Source organism: Apis laboriosa, unplaced genomic scaffold, assembly GCF_014066325.1.
Source record: "Apis laboriosa isolate Shangri-la unplaced genomic scaffold, ASM1406632v1 scaffold16_cov148, whole genome shotgun sequence".
NCBI classification, from domain to species: domain Eukaryota; kingdom Metazoa; phylum Arthropoda; class Insecta; order Hymenoptera; family Apidae; genus Apis; species Apis laboriosa.
This window is the reverse complement of record NW_025222129.1, coordinates 2,630,706-2,650,535: the sequence shown is the minus strand read 5'-3', so window position 1 is coordinate 2,650,535 and position 19,830 is coordinate 2,630,706. Positions and strand designations below refer to the sequence as shown.

General features: G+C 42.4%; 2 protein-coding genes across 17 annotated transcripts in view; both read left to right on the top strand.

Annotated features, from left to right (window-relative positions):
- The window catches only part of LOC122711265 (inward rectifier potassium channel 4-like), a 27,427-nt gene extending 22,326 nt beyond the window's left edge, over positions 1-5,101 (top strand). For 9 of the 10 annotated variants that reach the window (XM_043929856.1, XM_043929848.1, XM_043929849.1 and 6 more), the window contains one exon: positions 4,970-5,101. The gene's annotated coding sequence lies outside the window, so the exon portion shown is untranslated. Of the gene's footprint in view, positions 1-2,496; positions 2,790-4,969 lie in introns of those variants that run through there. The other variant, XM_043929851.1, reaches the window with a different exon arrangement.
- Positions 1-19,830, top strand: part of LOC122711263 — a 20,452-nt gene extending 622 nt beyond the window's left edge. The window contains exons 1-5 of one of the 7 annotated variants that reach the window (XM_043929842.1): positions 4,625-5,080; positions 5,263-5,332; positions 5,502-5,759; positions 14,546-15,603; positions 17,039-19,830. In XM_043929842.1, the coding sequence (XP_043785777.1) occupies positions 5,521-5,759; positions 14,546-15,603; positions 17,039-18,228 (2,487 nt within the window). In that variant the 5' untranslated portion in view covers positions 4,625-5,080; positions 5,263-5,332; positions 5,502-5,520 and the 3' untranslated portion in view covers positions 18,229-19,830. Of the gene's footprint in view, positions 1-4,624; positions 5,166-5,262; positions 5,333-5,481; positions 5,760-7,934; positions 8,309-11,323; positions 12,080-12,771; positions 13,504-14,545; positions 15,604-17,038 lie in introns of those variants that run through there. The other 6 variants (XM_043929841.1, XM_043929839.1, XM_043929838.1 and 3 more) reach the window with 6 other exon arrangements.

Below are 19,830 nucleotides of genomic sequence, written 5' to 3'. Positions count from 1 at the left end.
ATACGAAACGGGGAATTTGGCGGAGGAGGAAGGTCGGTGATTGGTTGTTGGGCGTCGCGCGGTTACGGACGGTTGGCATCCCTGCCTCGTTTGAAAGGTAAACGTCGATGACGTGAGGGAATGCGTTAATTGATCGGGAGTTGATGAATCGTTTTGCCGGTGGTTCACGTGATCCGTGCACGGCGGAAAGAAACGAACGAAACGGCCGGTCGGATGATGATCGGTGATTAATGCGGCCTGTGGAACGCGAATTTTCCAACATCCGATCGCGTGTCCAACTTCTCCTTCCTTCCACGAATCCATCGTGGCGTCGTGCGCGTGATTCCGGATTGATCACGAAAACTGAAAAGAGCACGAAACGTAGATTTTTGTTTTTCTCGAGAGAATCGTCGACCGTCTTTCTTGCGACAATTTTTTTATTTTTTTCTTTCCTTTTCTTATTCTTCCTCGCGTTTATGTAATACCCGTTGATAAATTTTTAACGATTCTCTCGTATCAAGGTACGTTTGTTTCGAAATGTTTATTCGTTCGTGGACTCGCCGACAACTGTTACTCGACCTGTGTGTTAAATTAATTTTTAAAAAACTGTCGACAGATGTTTCCTCGCGAATCGTTTAATCGTTTTAACAATATAGTCGTCACCCTACGAGATTTACTACTCTGAGTCAATTGTGCGTGTACAAAAAGGAAAAAAATTTATGCAAATTCGCTTATCGCGACGACGGATAAGAGATTTCTTCAGGGTCGGGCTTAATTTTAATTGGCACGAAAGAGCAAAAAAAAAAAAGAAAGAGAGAGAGAGAGAGATGATAACTTCTTCTTTCTTTTTTCTTTCCTTTTCTTTTCCTTTTTTTCTTATTCGCTGGAGATATCATCGATAAATAAAACATCAGTGAGCTTCTTCAGCACTCCTCGTAGAAGGGATAACAATGATAACATAAGGTACCGTATATAACAGTGAGTGAATGAATAGTTCTTTTGAATAATACTCGAGTCCCTCTGTTCGTATTTACGCATCGACATCAATGAACAATCGATTCGCGATAAATATTAAATCGTCGATCGATATATATATATATATATAGAAATCGTTTAATCTCCGAGGAAGGATAAAGGCGAAAGGAAGAATTCTCGTGTCTCTTTGTGATCTTTTATCTTTCGTAACGCGGAAACGCGTCGACTTAAGGAAAATACGAAGTAAGTGATTCCGATGATTTTTTTTTTTTCCAATCGTACTCTTTAACACTCTCGAAACGAGTGGTCTTAACGATACGCTGGTGGGTTTAAATCAAAGTCTAAATAATTTGCCAGGGGAACGAGAAGAAGAAAAAGTTGAAATTCTTGGAAAACTCTGTCTAAATTGTTGGTCGATTACCGCTTTTGCGGTAATACGCGTCGTAAATCAGATGTGTAACACGCGCGTAAATACAATAATTTCTCAAAAAATTTCCTTATCGAATACGAAAGATTAAGTTCTTCTCTTCTTCTCCGATCATTTATCGATCATCTTTCCACTCAAAATCTTTCAATTCAAATATCGATCCCCCCGTTCTTCGTTCCGGAAGAACTCCACCTCAACTCCTCTTCCCCATTTTCTCCTTTAGCTTTAAGAAGCCGTAACAATCCCAAGATGAAACGAATAGCAATATATTCAAAGCAAAGGAACAACAAAACCATCTCGAGTATTTACCCCCCCGCGCAAATTGAAACTTGCACTCGAGCGAGTTTCTCGGACGGACAAATCGACGGTGTGTAACACGATTATCCAATTACTTGACGGATACGGATCATCTGTGGATAACGCGAATTGAACCGCAAGAATCATTGCCGAGCAACCGAACTCGACCAACCGAACCTCTAATGCTCACGTGCTCAAGTTTCTCTACGCTCTTCCCCTACCGGAAACGTCCCTCTGCTCCTCGTGGCGGCGATCACGCACACGATTAAACCTCGAGCAATTATACGATACTCTTCGATAAACCGTCTCTCTTTCTCTCTCTCTCTTTCTCTCTTCACGTTGGCCAAACGTACTTAAAAAGAACGGTCGAGGTTTTTTTCAATTAAAAACGTAGAAAGGGGAGGTCCTCGAGTGCGACGAGTGCTCGCGAGATGGTTCACTTGTTTGTTAACAAACACTCGAGGGATTTGAAAGGGAGTTCCAAATTGCACGAAGGAGCTTTTTTGGTTGGAAGAATATTGTTTTTAATCTCGCGTGCGTGAGAGAAGGCATACCTGATTCGGGTTTGAATATTACTCTTCTCATGATTTTTTTTTTTCTTTTATCTCTCTCGTATTGGTTTCTGAACAGCTCGATTTTTTATTTTAATTGAAAATTAAAGACGAAAGTGAAGTTTTCGTTGAGAGAGATCTTGTTATCGGAAGTCTCTATTCGCGGAGGTAAGAGGTGTTAGATCGGTTTCTAACAACCGTAGCATTTCTTCTAAAAATCTTTTCTTCCAAAATAGCCTATCTTCACATTTTTTCTTTTTCTTTCAGATGCATTACATACTCTTAAACATGAATAAATCTTCGTTCGAAAATCCATCGTAAAAGAATAATAGATCTATCCCTGTTCGCGATAAAATTCTCGATCGTCGTCCATTCTCGAAAAAGAATGTTTAACGTTTCGATCCAATTCTCCCTTCTTTTCTGGATTATCGATAAAAAAAAAAAAAAGAAAGAAAAGAAAAGAAAAGAAAAGAAAAGAAATTGCGTTCGATAGAGAAGAGAAAAGGAAGGAAAAGTAGGGACAAATCGAAGCCGGGCGAAAAATTCGAACGAGGTTGGTGGGAGGGAGGGAGGGAGGGAGGGAGAGGGGGGTTTCGCATCCGGCGAAATTCGCGAATAATCGGCGCGTTTCAGGCACACGTGGCAGGCGTGTAACGCGTGCGTGTATGTGGCACCGTGCGTCTGCATTATCCCCGCCATAAGACGCCGTAAACGCCATGGCATCCGTTGGCACAATCTCGTGCAACGGCCGAACGGGGGAATCTGAAACAGTTGCGAGTGCGACGCGCTTACGTGCGCTGCTCCAGCTGGAAAACGCGGGAAAGCCTCGAAGTCACAAGTGACGATCCGATATACCTTGGATCCTTATCGCTATCGTTGCTATCTTTGATATAAAACGGGTTCGTAGGATTTTTGATCGATCTCATTTTCACTTTGGCCGGGAGTGAAAAGCTTCCCTCTTTCCATTTATTTCATTTTGTTTCGATCTTTTGTTTTGCTCCGTTTTGTTTTCTCTTCTTCTTTTTTTTTTTTATTCTTAGATTTATTTGAAATAAATTTTCACGCGCGGAGAATTTCGCTTGATATATTGTCTCTCAGCATTCCATTGTTTTAAAAGATGTTTTGGATAGAGCAAAGAAAAAAATTCATTCAATACTTTCGAATAATATTCGATTCTCGCGGAGAGATCGTTCGAAAATCGAAAAACGAAACGAATGGAACGGACGTTACGCGTTTATGATCGATCGTCGAAAGGAAATCGTTTTCATTCGTTCCCCGACTTGTTTTCGCCTGGGATTAAGAAAAGAAAAAAAAAGAAAGAAAATAATAAAAAAAACCATCGACTTTCTTTTTTTCGCCTTTTCTTTTTTCTTTCTTCTTTTTTTTTCGGCCCGACTAACGGTCTATACTTTCGCTCTTTTCGCATTCGGATAACGGTACCACCGTCCATGATTTATGGATCGTTCCTCGAAACGTAGACGCGCGCAACTTTTTCTTCTTCTTCTTCTTCTTCTTCTTCTTTTTCTCCTCTCTCCGTCTCCGTCCAAGTTATCGCAAAAGTTGACAAGACCGCGATAAAAACGCACTCGCGAAGAGATATGAATCACGAAATCTGGTATAATATAATTTATGTCACCTGAGAGCGAGATAAGCGGTATTTGTGCAGATATTTGCATTTTTACGTTGTGCCTCTGTCAAGAGTATACGTCAGTTAAGTTTTCTCGCCGGTCGTAATATTATTCGCGGTATAATAATAAAATATTCGACAAGCAGGGAAATAGTCGTGGAAACGATCGTCTCAGATTTACCGCGAAACTATTATTTCCTTCGATCGACTTCGAAAATTCTGCTCGACGATTACGTGTGGTTCTCGCATGATTCAGATATTACGACTCCTTTTAATCGATAAAAATCTGCAAAATTATGCAATAGCTCATCAACCGTCTAATCTGAGCATTGTTCCCACCTCAAGCTCCGCATTTTTTCTCGTCCCATTATCTCGTTTTTTTCTTCTTCTTTTTTTTTTTTTTTTTATCTTTCAAATTCGAACCATGTCGGAGCAAGAATGCGAACGATTCCGTTTCTCTCGATCCAAACATTCTTTCTTCGTTCGATAGAAGAGGAAGAAAAGAGAGAGAGAGAGAAAAATGTTGCGAAATAATAAATCGCAACACTGATATTTTTAGATCGTTAGAATCGTTACTTGGATACCGATGATAGATACTGGAAAGAAAATAAATGAATCGCGATTAGAAAGAAAAAGGATCAAGGAAAAAAGATAACGCACGCATGCATTTTTGGCCATACCGATTATTACACTACTTGTGAAAAAAATTATTACATTAAAATTAATACCGATTATTACATTACTTGTGAAAAANGTGAAAAAAAAGAAAAAAGAAAAAAAAGGGGAAAGAAAAGATCGATAATTCCTGAAAATTCTCTAGAAACCGGAAACAAGTATCGCGTCATCGTCACATCGTCCGGAACCTTGCCTTAAGCGTGACGCAAATTCATCGGCATCCTGTTCACCCCCCTTATACCTCCGTTCGTTTCGTATCGATCGACCAATGAGACCGCGCGTAGGGCGAAATAGGGAAGGGAAGGGGGGGGGGAGAGGAAAAAGAAAAAATAAAAAAAAGAAAAGAGAAGAAAAGAAAAGACAAAAAAGGGAACGATACAAAAGAAATAGCGCACGTAAACACGTGGATTAAACAGTGACACCGATTGCCGGCCGTAGGGACGAGGAATGGTGGGATTCCGCGAACGGAAGGGCGGTGTGGATGCCGGAGGAAAGTGAGAGGAAACGAAGAAACGATGGCAGAAAACAGAACTTTGCTCTCCAACGGCCGTGAGTCATCGTCGCGTGGCCACTTCCACCGACTTCATTCATCCTGGACGAAAAAAAGTCATCGTCGCCGTTCGTGATTCCGAAAGTTGATTTGATTTCTTCTTCTTTTTTTTTTTTCCTTTCTTTCTTTCTTTCTTTCTTTCTTTCTTTCTTTCTTTCTTTCTTTCTTTCACGGAGAAAAGGACGATACAATAGACCTGAAAAGTGAAACGAGAATTGGATTGGAAATCGGAGAAAAAGGAAAGAAGAAAGGTAAAAAGATCTGTGGTGATACGAGTAAATATTAAGGAAAGAGGGAGGGAAGAAAAAGAGGGAGAGAGGGGCAAGGGAGGAGGGGGAGGAGAGAAAGAAAGAAAAGTAGGAGGGCGAGTGGGAGGATGAGTTTGATATTTTCAATGGAGGTTCATTCGTACGCGTGAAGCGAGTGGCAATCGGGTGGCATGGAGGAGCCACAGAAGCTGTTCCGTCTTCCTGGCACCATCGAGGAGGAGGAGGAGAAGGATAACGAGGATAGAAGGCAGCAACAGCTGCAGGAGAACCCGAACACGGCCGACTCACCCTTGCTGGAGCAGAGGAACACGGGAACACTGTCCAGCCTGCCCAGGTACGTCACCCTGGTCAGGGTCAGCACCCAGAGCAGCAGCATCGGCGGTGGCGTCGGTCGTCAGGATTCTACCAGGTGAGTCTCGAAGAGTCTCTCGCTCTTTTTCATCCACGATTAACTCGACTAACTATTCCAACATATAACAATTATAATCGAAGTTATAATTATAAAACGATCATCGTGCGAACACATTGTTAAATAAAATTATCGTATTCTACGTAGTGATCGAAACGGTGCGCGTTACATCTATTCTGCGACGCGTAGGAAAGAAGAGTGAGCGTGTCGATGATAATTGGAAAAAACGAACGTAATCGAGAGACGATTATAGAACGAAACGGCAGACGAATCACGTGGCCGATTCTCAAGGTAGCCTATCTCTCTAGAAAGATGATTCTCGGCTAAAAGATGATTACGTTTTTGTTTGAGCTAGCCATTCGCGAGCTAGCCTTCTGGCGCCGGCCGTGTATTCAAAAATATTGGAAAAATATCGATTTATCTCGTGAATTAAAAGAACACACGTATATATATATATTTCAAGGGCAATTGTCCAAGTTCAAACGTTGGAACGAGTTATCGGGATCAGGATCGGTAAAATTGATTCGTGTGTATATATATATATATATACACGTATATACGTATATGCGTCTTGTATAATCACCGATCGAACGTGTTTTTTACCGTTCAATCGGTCATTTATCATGGCAGTTTCATCACTGAAAAACACACAGCTAAGTAATTCTAATACTTATTTTGTCGCGATACTTGTCAATCATCTATCATAGATCACCAGCTGCAATTTATCGCGTAGCCCTATTAACGCGAACGGGACCCGATATATTTTCCTCGTGTCTCTGTCCAATGTTTACGCCACGCTGTGTTTACCCTTCTGTCTCCAATTTCAATTCAGCCTATTATCAACCTATCATGGTCGTTTATCGAAAAGGTTGAGAGGCGTATTACGCGTATTAATTGTAAAATTTATGGGAACGGAAAGAAAAACACTCGTAGCCTTGGCGTGTTAACTCGTTAATCGAGAACGTTCGTGGAATTCGTTAATGAAAAATATATTTAAATATTTACGAGTCGAAAGTGGAGAAGAAACGTTAATAAATATCCCTGGAAAGAAAATTAGGCGCCTGTTATACGAAAAATTCTATATATATATATATGTATCGTATCGATGAATGGAAAAATATTGGTTTCTTCGAGAATTTCTTCGTTTCGCTGGAATCTTAATTCCTCGATTCTCTCCGCGAGCCTTCTTTGGGGCAGAAATTCTATGGCAAAGAAAATACTTGACTCGAACAAAACAGCCATCTATTCTTTAATTGGAATAGCGGCGAGGATAATAACTTCGGTTTATTAATAATAACTTTGGTTTATTTATTAAATACATGAATATTTGGTTATTATGAATAATCGAGGAACGGCCCTCGTTCTTTAATTCCCACGGATAACGTTGACCAGTACAAGGTTAATTCACCTTGCGTGGAGCACGTAAGGTCACCGAATTAATCTGTGATCGCGGAACCAGAGAGTTAATCGCGGGAACTCGTAACGATTCCTCGCGGTGTATCGGATTTCCCGTTTCCTGAACGAAACGACGATCTTCAAATCGCGGATCTCGCCGATTCTCCTCCAGAATTCTTCTCCATATTGTAATGCCTTCCGAGTACAGCGTTAAACGCGAATTAATCAATTTGAATTTTGAAGAAGAAACGTTTGAGACGCTTCCTCGATTCGATGAATTTTGCGACGAAATAATTCCACGAAAAGAAAAAAATTCCACGAAAGAATGCACGAGTATCGAGTGTTATTACTCGATTAATCACTGCGGACGATAATAAATAGATAAGTATTTATCTAACCAGATAGAAGACAGATATCGAACGTTAAACCAATAATCCAATTATTATACCTCGACTAATCCTGTACGGACACGGATCAAAGATGCAACAGATAATAGTAGGTAATCGATATTCCCGCGAATACAGAAAAGAAATCGTTGGTAATCGCGTTATTCGATATAGAGAGGAAAGCTCGTACAATCTTGGAAGATCCGCTTAAAAATTTTCGAAATTTTCGAAGCAACAATCTCGAATTTCGTTCCCATCCAGCTCGTCGATTCGACCAATCTCGTTAATATCGTGATCAACTCGCTCGAAAAATAAATTCACTCTTCTCGCTCGCGTTTCTTCGAATTTTTTGAAATTTTGCGTGAAAGAAAAAACTAAAAAGAAAAAAAGAAAAAAGAAAAGAGAGAGAGAGAAAAGAATGTTCCTGTCTCGGTGGACGATCGTCGAAAAGGAAAAATCTTATAGGCCGAGCGAGGAACTGGTGGCTCGTTCGATCTCGTTAGTTTAATTAAAAGCTCGTTATCGAAGCCGTGGACGGTACGGTTGGACAGCTCGCAATAAGAGGCTCGACCTACAGTACGCTTTAACGCGCCCGATCATATTGATGCGTCGCTTTTGATCCGTTTTAAACGTCGGGGAAAGGTGAGTGGCGATAACCGGAAGTGGGCAGCTGATGTCGTGTCAGGGGAGATCGAGCGTCTCGAACGGAAGAAGGACGAGATTCGTTGCGCATCGATCGTGCAAATATCGCGACAAACGAGACTGCTGGTTGGTTTTCTTCAAAGAGGTAGAATATATATACCTTTTCTTTTTCTTTCTTTCTTTCTTTCTTTCTTTCTTTCTTTCTTTCTGAAAGAAAGTATAATAGGTATCTATCTTTATTTTTTTTTTCTTTAAAATATACTTCGTATGATATATTCATATATATATATATTCACGACACGTGTATAAATGAGATTGTTTTAAAAATATTCGTTGATGAATTTCAATTATGTATGCATTCGTGGAACTTGTTTTTTTAAGTACTTTTCTCCTTCTATTTTATAAATTTATATGTCGAGTCGGGATTATCACGTATTACGTTGCAAGCAATTAATCAAGCATGACAATGGCAGTCATACGAGCAGAACGAGATTTTCCATGTGATCGATACGGAAACCTGTTCGAAGACTCGATTTGCATGCAATCGGTCGTCATCGCTGGGAAGCTTAATGAATTTTTCTTCTTCTTCTTCTTCTTCTTCTTCTTCTTCTTTTTTTCCACCGTCCATTTAAAGTCACGGAACGTCATGTTTCACGATGTTTTTAAACTGCCTGCGGGGAACGTGTTACACCGCCAATTCAAACGAATAATTGGATAATTCGCGAGAATTTTTACGGCATTCGAGGATGAAAATGGTTGGACGTGTTTTTATGAAAAAAAAAAAAAAGAAAAAAAGAACGGAGTGGAAATAGAAGAATAGACGTAAACGCGAGTTATAGTTGTGCAAACACACGTGAGGCCATGCTTTCGAGCATGTCGCTCCTCTCGAGAATTAATATCGTTCTCAATTGACGCCTACAAACGATACGACCTCTTCTGCTATGGGATAGCGCCATTATAATGCGAATAAATTACTAACAGCTAATGCGATTCAACGTTTACCGGTGTTGATCGACCCTTTCCGGCTTCAATCTCTTTCGACGACGACGCTACCCGAATACTTTGGACGGAGAACATTTTTCCCATAGGAGGAGGAGAATCGATCCACGAAATCGAAGAGAATGGAATAAAGATTCTCGTCTGATCAAATTCGCCATTTTTTTACTTTTTTTTCGAAACGTCACTTTTTCGATCGTAAAATCAAGGTTTCCCAAGCTTGATAAATCAGCAAGAGAGAGAGAGAGAGAGAGAGAGAGAGAGAGACTCGGCGAAAAGATAAATCGTTCGAGATAAATCATAATACGTGGCTTTGATACCCGAGCAAACGTAACGAAACACGTATTCGAGTATCCACGAAACTAATACTAAGTAATACGATATAGATAAAGTGTGCAAATTGACTCTACTATACGACTTTCCATATCTCGCGCTACCGAATATCCGTCTAATAATTTTTTATTATTACCAAATATATATCTATACTGCTCCGTATCGAGTGAATTGTCGGAATATATCGATCCAAGGTATACAGAAATTGGCGAAAGAACAATCTGGAAATCCGTTGGTTCTCCCTATCGGAAACAAACAAGACCGCTTATCTCGAAAAAGGACGATTTTTGCTCGTTGGAGCGATCGAGTCGGCGTGATCGATAAAAGAAGGCAATTATCGATCGCTCGATAATGCCTAATTTCTGCCCTGCGAATCGAGCGCAGAAATATTCGCTTTCGCAAAGCGAAGGATCCCGCTTTCGGCTCGCTTTCGGCCGCGATCAGCGATTTCGAGCGTGCGTGCAACGATAAGGAGATGGCTGGCCGTTGATAAGACGTGGCCGCAGGGACTTTCGACGGTTCGAAGCGGTACGAGATCGGTGAAAGATCGGAAAGATCGCGATGAAGCGGGGAACCGTTATCGGTGAAACCGAGCGGCGCACCTCCTCGTCGACGACGAGAATACACAGATAGTGCGAATTCAGGGTGACAAGTGTATCACGTGAATCTTGTTTTCCTCTATTTCTTCGAAAAGATTCTTTTTTCTTTTTTTCTTTTTTTCTTCTTTCCCCGCCCGCTTTTGCAATTAAAAAGAACGGAGGCAGATAGCAGAGGCATTTAATGTCCCATCGACGAATCGCGAGGTGGCTCGCGATACTATAAGAACGGTGATTTTCGATCCGAGGTTTCCAAACGCTGTGTCGATTCGAAAAAAAAAAAAAAGTTCCTGATGAGTGACCGCTAGTCTAAGAAGAGATCGTGGATATAGTTGTTGTTAAGGTAAAAAAATCCTTGGTTTTTTTTTTCTTTTTTTTTTTTTTTTAATTGTTCCATGAGTTTAGAAAAGAGAAAAAGAAAGGAGAAAGCGGGAGAAAAAATTTGTGGGGGGAATATATTCGTGCGGAGAGTGAGAAAGGATTGTGCGTGGATTCTTTGAGATGAGAAGGAGGAAAAGGAGGTGAAGCGGAGGAAAAGCGTGGATATTACGATCGATATTAAAAGAGTATGAAAACAGGCCGATGAAGGAAGCATTACGCGTGACGTAATCAGTCCATTTTCTCGCAAATGAAATGAACAAACGTTATTGTTAGTAGCTGATAAGTGGAGACCGGTGGCCAGGTATTGGCTCGTATAAGACGTCCTACATCATTGCTCGTACATCAGTAGATACTCCACCATCAACCTATTCATCCAACGCAAGTTTTGGTTTTCATTCTTTCATTCGGCTCCCCACTTCGGCTTTTCTCAAACGGATAGAACGGAAAGAAGAGCGGAGGAGAGCGAAGAGATGAAACGAAATTTTAGAATGGACGTACGATAGGAAAGGGAAAGGATTTCTTGAAAAAGAAAGAAAAAAAAAAGTGACACTTTAAAGAGAGAAGAACGACGAAACGAACGATCGAAGACAAATTGGATCGATGGATTTAGGAAAGGAAGAGGAGAAGTGAGAGTTTCGATAGTGAATTTCCTCCGGTTGTGTTCATTTGAAGCGACGAAACTAACACGCGAAATAAAAAGAAGAGAAAAGAAAGAGGGAAGGAGAAATTTTTTTTTTTTTAATAACTTTTTAATAATTATTAACAAACGAAGATCGACGAAAAAGTGAAAGACTCACGGAGGAACGCGTGTAATTAAAGGAAATAATCGGTGTGTCTGATTTTTTTTTTTTCTTTTCGACGAATTTATTTTGCAATTATTATTTCTCTTCTGCGTGAGAGAGATATATTTACGATCGTCGAGTTTTTAAAGAATCGAGTTTAAAAAAAAAAAAGAGGAAATAACAGATTATTCAGGTTATCTGTCTGGGAAACGAAAATTTATTAAGAATTTCCGTATTTACGAAACGCGTACGATCGTGTGTAGAAATTCTTTCGCGCGTCGATAAATTAAACAAGTTGTCCGTTATCTACGAATCGCGCGAAAACGTTAAGATCGCTGTGTTACGAGGGGAAACTCTTTGCACAGAGGAAACAAAAAAAAAAAAAATCCTTAAACCATTGATCCTTACCGATAAGAAACGAGGGATTGCGATTGCATGGTGCATCGCGTCGATATCTCTCACGATCGTTATACACACGTATACAATCGAGATACATTCGAGCTAGAAATTTGTCGAGGGAAACTTTATTATTTTTCGAGGAAAAGCATGAGGAATATATAGCGGGAAATCATCGTTGAGATCGTATATTTCTTTTCTCCAAAAAATCGAGCGAATCGTGGTAAAAAAAAAAAAAAAGGAAGAGAGAAAAAAGAAGAAGCAGAAATGAATGGGAACGTTGCGAAAGATCCAATTTCGAAGTCGTCCTCGCCGGACATGGAGGAGAAGGAAAAATTGTTGGCATCGTTGACCCAACCCGCACCCGTTATAGTAAAAGCGCAGAAGAGTTCGAATTCTTCTTTCAGAAGCAGGTAAAATTTCAATGAGAATCGCGCACGATTATCGATAAGCGAAGAATTTAGTTTAGTTATTCTACGACAGAAATTAAGAACGAATATTATATATATATTTTTTTCTAATCCTCTGCTCCTTTGCCTGCTCGTTATTTTTATATATCAATTTAACTCGATACGCGATTATATTTTTAAAACGTCTCCCTCCACGTTTCGTTGATATAACGAGGAAACGATTACTTGAAAAAAAACGCTTGATAAATTCGCATACGCGTCTCTCGTGTAATTTTTTCGCGCGTGGAATACTGTCATGTTTCGTGGGTGTTAATTTAACGAGCATTCTTGCGATATTCTGGGGATATTTTGAAAGAAAAGAATTTCAAATAGCCCGTTAAAGTACTCTCTCGATATTTCAATTTTTTAATTCCTATCTATTCTCTTTCTCTTTCTCTCTTCCTCTCTTTTCATTTAATATAAAAATTAAAAAAAAAATCGCCTTTGTTGTGAACTAGCGTTATCATTCTCGATAACAGTAGAACATAACATCAACCGATAACCGACGAATTATTCGAGGTCGTGTAATATCACGTTCAACGAAGATCCAACGTTCGTTCTGCGCGCGTGCATGAGAATGGAAATCGAAATCGAATTCGTCGCACATATTTTTTTTTTTCTTTTTTCCGAACAAATAAAATTTTGCCAAATTTTAGGTGAAATCCTGTCGATCCGGTTTGAACGAGAGACGTTTTAGAAAAACGAGAGGAGTCCGCGTCGTCGCGTGTCGGCGAATCACCGATTGATTCACGCGTGGCAATAAATAAATTGGTAGATAACAGTTGCTACGGTTATCGTAGTCGGAGTCAAAATGGCGACTTCCTTCTGGCGAGTATGAAAGGGTGGCGAGCGCGAAGGTCTCCAGACGGATCATCGAACTGGCCGAGGCGATATTCTCTATACCACGCGCCGTGCTCTCGTTCTCTCCTCAACGCGATTCTCCGTCCTTTTCTCAACATCTTTTTTTCCTCGAGATCGATCGTATCGGTATATCGATCGAATCGCGATTTCGCGATTAATTTATCATCGTTGGATTCGACGTGTTTCGAAGTGTTTCCCTCGATGAGGACGGAAGAATCGAAAGCAAGTGGCAACAGTGTACTCGGCGATAAAACAAATCGCACGTGTCCCGTTGGAAACACGGGTTGGAATCATTTTTGCTCGTCGTAAAAAGAAACTCGTCGTTTCGAGTTACGAGGGAACGGTCGTAAAAACGGGGGAAACGGAGATTCGGCGAAATTAAACTAATTTAAACGAACCAACTAATCATCGATGAATCGATGAGTCGAAAGTTTCTGGAAAGAGATAATTCACCGGAAATATCAAGTCGAGGTTTGTCATGGAAAGATTCGTGATTCGAGATGTCGTAAAATGCGGAGAAATCCATCGTGAGTATTTTATTCTCGATAAAAAAAAAAAAAAATAAAAAGAAAGAAAGAAAGAAAGGAAGAGAAAGAGAGAAAAAAAGCGTAATCCCCATTTATTTTCGAAAATGGAATGTACACGCTACGAACGCATAGGCCATAAAATTTTCCATCATCGCCGTATACGTGTGTACACGTTTATCCGCTTACCGGAATAAAAATATTCGTGTCCCCGGTAGGAGTGTGCATTTCGCGTATTGCAGAGAAAATAACGATTTACAAATCTATTCGCCGGTCTCACGCGCAAATCTCGCGTATTAAGGAGAATTTTCATAACGAGTCCGTGGTTCGTGATGTTCGAATAAGGAGAGAAGAACGAGAGCGGAAAACAACAATACCGGTGTACGAAATTTGTTATTCAAATCCGCGACAGATTCAAATTAAGTTAAGAAACGTGTGTACAAAAGTCGACGAGGCCTTGGGCGACAATTTCGTAGCGCGATCTCACGTCTCCGCACTTCTCGTTCCGAGAAATAATTTATTCCGTCTGTTGTTGTGCGAGAGAGAGAGAGAGAAATATTATGTACAGCATAATTAGATGTCGCGATCGAAACGTTCGAGATTCGGTTCTACGTCGATGATTTATTTCGCACCTGTAACAATCCGAAGAATCTTTCGTGGAATCTTTCGACGTCATTATCCAACGCCGTGATCTTCGTTGTTTTCGCGGAAACTCGAGATTGATTATCGTTAGAAAAAAAAAAAAAAAAAGAAAAGAAAAGATAAGAAAAGAAGCGCGATCAATTTCGATCTATCGTTTTGAACCAATGAATCGCGAATCTAAAATCGCGTAAAATCTATTTAAAAAACTCTCCTCGACGAGTTTTAAATTTCGCACGGATATCCCTCGCGTCGCGAACGTAAACTTTTTCGAGCATTGTAAGAACGAAAGGATCGGAAAGACCGTTCTAAAAAATCGAAAAAAAAAAAAAAAAAATTTCCAACGATTTCTCTTGAAAATCTTGAAAATTGACGGAATGGCGCGATTTCTGTGATTGCTTTGCAGGAGTCGGTACCGGGCATGGCCAACGCGAAAGCTACGTCGTCGAGCCGTGCTGAAGAACGGGGACTGCAACGTCCTCCAGTCCCGTATCTCTCGACGTTCCCTGCGCTTCCTACGAGACATCTTCACGACCCTGGTGGACACCCAATGGCGATGGATGTTGCTCTGCTTCAGCCTGAGCTTCGTCCTCTCGTGGCTGGGATTCGCCGTGATCTGGTGGCTGATCGCGTTCAGCCACGGCGACTTCGAGGAGCGCCACCTGCCGCCCTACCAGATCGAGAACAACTGGACGCCTTGCGTGAACAACATATTCTCGTTCACGAGCTGCTTCCTGTTCAGCATCGAGACCCAGCACACGATCGGTTACGGGAGCCGTGGCACGACCGAGGAGTGCCCGGAGGCGATCTTCGTCATGTGCATCCAGAGCATCGTGGGCGTGATGATCCAGGCGTTCATGGTGGGCATAGTGTTCGCTAAGATGAGCAGGCCGAAGCAGAGGACTCAAACGTTGCTGTTCTCGAGGAACGCGGTCATCTGTCAGAGGGACGGCGAGCTGTGCCTCATGTTTCGGGTGGGCGACATGAGGAAGAGTCACATAATCGGGGCAGCGATCAGGGCGCAGCTGATAAGGTCGAGGACGACGAAGGAGGGGGAGGTGTTGTCGCAGAATCAACAGGAATTGGCGGTGGGGACGGACGGGCAGAACGGGAACCTGTTCTTCATATGGCCGACAACGATCGTCCACAGGATAAACGAGGAGTCCCCGTTCTACAACATGTCCGCGGAGGACATGCTGACGGAAAGGTTCGAGATCGTGGCCATCCTCGAGGGAACGATAGAGTCGACCGGGCAAACCACCCAGGCGAGATCGAGCTACCTGCCCCAGGAGATCCTGTGGGGTTACAGGTTCGAGCCTATGGTCATGTACTCGAAGGAGAGGCAGGGCTACGAGGTGGATTACTCGTTGTTCAACAGCACCACTCAGGTGGGCACCCCTCTGTGCTCGGGCAGGGAGCTCGCCGAATTTTACAAGGCCCAGGAGGAGCTTCGTCACGGGAACGGTAAGCGAGAGGGTATATATCCTCGGTATCCAAAGCGGATGCACGTGTATATATATATATATATATTTATATATTTCGCATTTTAGAATAGAGAATTTTAGTTTAGTTGGATAGAGTTAGAATTGGCCGACTCTTTGCATCCCCGATCTCCGATCAATCCATCATCTTTCCGATTCTTGCTCCGTATGAAAGAACGGGAATCGTCACGCACGAGCGCGCAAACACACGCAACACAGCGTCGCAAAGCAATCGTCAATTTTTCACCAGAGCGGAGTATACCCTGTGTAATTAAAAATTTGCATCGAGCTCGATAACACGCGAAACAAGCACTAACGATACGACAAGGTCGAGCGCGTTTCGTTAATTGGGATGAACACGCGAATCAAACTAATCGATACCCAACGAGAGGCCGCGTCCTCTTTTCTCGCTTCCTCCTCCTCCTCCTCCTCCTCCTTCTCCTTCTCCTTCTCCTCTCCCGCTCGAAAGCTTGCCGCCGCCGCTTCGCTTCTCGCCTCGCTTCCCCTCTCTCTTCTCTTCTCCATCGACAAGCAAACTTCTTTTTGCACGCCAAACGCACGAAGTTTCCGCACCAAGTTTCTGGGAACGGGATTCTCGTCCCTTCCTTCGTGTTCCCTCCCTCTCTCACACTGTTTTGGTGCTGGTGTGTAACCGTAGATGGAGGCCTGAGGAAAATTCCTAGCGAGCCGAAATCCGCGCCTGTGATATTGACCACCGACCACCAATCGGACGCCCCGGAGTTCCTTGCCTCTCAAGGACACTCTTCGCACGGATCGCCGAAACTTCGGATCGACATTCCATGGATCGACGAAAACTCGGGGGCCTAGGATCTACGGGATCCGTGCCTCGATCGTTCGAACTGGAAAATAGAGAGAGAGAGAGAGAGAGAGAGAGAAAGAGAGAGAGAGGAAGCAGACAGAGGGGAAAAATACGCGTGAATAGATCCATCAATTCGACTTTCCAAGGCAAACACCAAAGATTCTACGAAGGGAATTCGAACGAATCAATTCGAAGTTTAGCGGGAAGAGTTGTCTTATCTCTGTCGAGTTTCTCGAAGATCTGCGCTTCTGTGTCTGCCTGTCTCGTGTTGTCCGTCTATCTCGTGCCGTTCTGACTCGTTTCGCGAAAAAATGGACACGGAATGGTTGTCGGTGGGTAAACAAAAGGGTAGAGAGAAATACATACGCTAAATCATCTTCCGGTAAGCGTAACCGGTATTCGTTGCTTGTTATTGAAATAATTCTGAGATTAGAGTCGAAGTCATGCATTCCTCGCGTCTTATCGGAACGATTAACCGTTCAAATTTGTCCCGTTCGCGATGGAAAAAAAAAAAAAAGAAATAAAAATACATATATATATATATTCGTTCGATGGAAGGGGATCGAAGTTGGATATTCTCTAAGCAGAAGTTTTCCAGGTACGGTAATAATCGATGAGGATTTCTTAACGGAGTCCTGTCAAGAGAGCCATTACGGTCATCGTGCGACGAGTCATCATCATCAGCATCATCACCATCATCCGAATCATCATCATCTCAACTACTTGGACGGTGGCAGAAGCGAGACAAGCGCCGACGAGGCGACCACCACCAGTCGAAACGCTTACAGAGATTCGAACTATCACGGCCCGCCTGTGGCGATCCCTCACCGAAACGAGAATCCCCACTTCAAGATCCTCGATCTGGATCCCGACGGTATCCAGGTGATGGGCGAGATCGATCTGCAACACCTGCCAGACGCCGTGAACAAGGAGATCTTGAAGAACAGTCGAGAGATCATCTTCGAAGAGCCGGAAGCGTCGAGGGAGGGAAGCCCGTTGTTGCTGTTCAAGTCGTCGGCCAATCGAAGGAGCTCGGCCGCCAAACCCCCTCCCCTCCTCGACGAGGAGAGAAGATCTTTGAACAGCTCCAAGAGGAGCCTCTACCACAGGAATATCCTGCGAGGGTGTTTGGAAGAGGACAAGAGATCGTTGGATGGATCCAGGAGGAACTTGCACGGGTCCAGGAAGTATCTGTTGATACCCATAGACGCGAGCAAAGAGGCTGGGGGCAAAGAGAGTTTCGCGAAACGTCAGACGGGCGAGTGTTCGAACGGGGGGAGAAGGATGATCTGGCCGAAGGGGCAGTCGAAAGAGATTCCGGCGGAGCCGGAAACCAGGAGAAGGCTGAACTCGAACGACGACAGATTGATGATCGAGATCGAGAAATCGTCGAAACGTTCGGCCTCCGGAGTTCGACGCGACATGTTAAACGAGGCGTGCGGAACGTCCCTCTCCGACCCCAATCTGTCGCCCCGTTCGAAGGGCGGACAATCGCCCGTTCCACCCGTGTCGAACGCGTCGCCTGAGTCAGGCTTCTACGAGGCTTCCGCGCAGTGGAATTCAAGCCCGGAGTACGGGAGGAAGCAACTTCCCAACGGGTCCCCCGTGATCGCGAGGAACAGAAGGAGCTACGAGAACGCGCAGCTCCAGGACGTGAACGAGGTCCTCGGGGTGTCGCGGCCCAACAGCGACAACAGCGACTCGTTGGACAGCGAGAATCCAGCGAACGACGGCGATGCTCGTGGATACGGCGAGAGGAAACAGCCGATCTCCTACACGAGCGTCTGACGGGGGGAAAAAGCGGGTTCCATCGATCTCCAGCGTCGGTTGTAATCGTGTCGCAACCGAAAAAACTTTCAGGGTTTTTCGTTTCTTGGAAAACGGGAAGTAGAAGTAGTGTTCGAGATGATGAGCTTGGTTCCAACTCTCACCGGATTCGATTCAATTGGAAAATTGGAAAGATGTTTAAATTAGTTGGTATATACTGCCTGGTATTTTTTTTGTCTCTTGGATTCTTTTCTCTTCCGAGAAAAGAACGTTCTTTCTTCTTTTTTTTTTTTTTTTTTTTTTTTTTTTTTTTAGTTTAACGATTCGTTTAACGAGGGATTCGTGATCGAGGGTTGGAAAAGTGAAGGGGAGGGAAAAGTGTATTTCGTTTATATCGTTCGTTCAACACGCGTAGTTAATTTTTCCAAACTATACTATGTAAGCGAATTTATATATATATATATACGATTATATATGGATTAAGTAAATTAAGTAGAGGATAACGCACAATTATTTTCTGATTCGCTATTTTACATCGATTGTGTAAATGATACATTGAAATGAACCGCAGGTCGGTTACCGCGAAGCTTCCGTAATAACGTAAGGATCGAAAAGAAGGAATCGATCGAATCGTTTCTTTCGCTCGTTTCCATCTAATTTTTAGTGAAATTAATCCTTTAGAAGTGAATGTAATTGACAATAATTTAAATGACAAGGCTTTCGAACAAGGCTTCGTTAGAGTTACTGTCCATATTATAAATAATTTAGAGATATTCGCAAAATTTGTACAAATGACGACGAAAAAAGTTTCAATTAAGTTTAAGCATTTAAAGTCGGCATACTCGTTAGATGTAGGTATACACACACACACACATATATATAAAATCGCGTAAGCGCAAGAGAAAAAAAAATATATATTTTTGCAAATTTAAAGACGTACAAACGTATCAAATCAACGATGTCTCTGACTGAAGTCATTGGTTACACGTCCATGCATCCTTATGATCGAGCAAATCAATAATGAAATAAACATTCATCGATACCGTTCGATTCTCCTCTGTTGAATCCCCTCTGTAAAAATGATCTATATAGATAAAATTAGAAAAAGATCGAGAAGTGGAGAAGAGAAATTCGCGCCAATTCGAAAATTCTACGCGCCAAATACCTCGAATTAGTTGAAAAGTAGTCCGTCTCGTTACAAACGAAGAGAAAGAAGTGCCTTTACTTTACTTTCTACCTCTGAAGAGGAAGAAGGCAACGTTGAGCTTTCACCGTCGAAGATAAATATATATAATAGCGCCGTTAATATTTATTGCCTCTATTCTTTTACTATTACAACAATAGTACGTACACATACGAATATAGAAATACGTTTTACAATAAAAGACACTCGCATCGATCGTGAAAATTGATTGGACGATCTACGTCTTCGATTCGATCCACGAGGACGAGCCGTGATCAGATATTTAGACGTATTTATAGACAGACTGGGCGGAGAAAACTCCGGGTCCGAAACGATAGCCCCGAGCTTTCTCCAGGGACATGGATACCTGCCATCGTGACTTCTAGAGTAAATTGTGAAAATGTTATTTGTGTGTAATAAAGACAATTTCGAAATCTAAA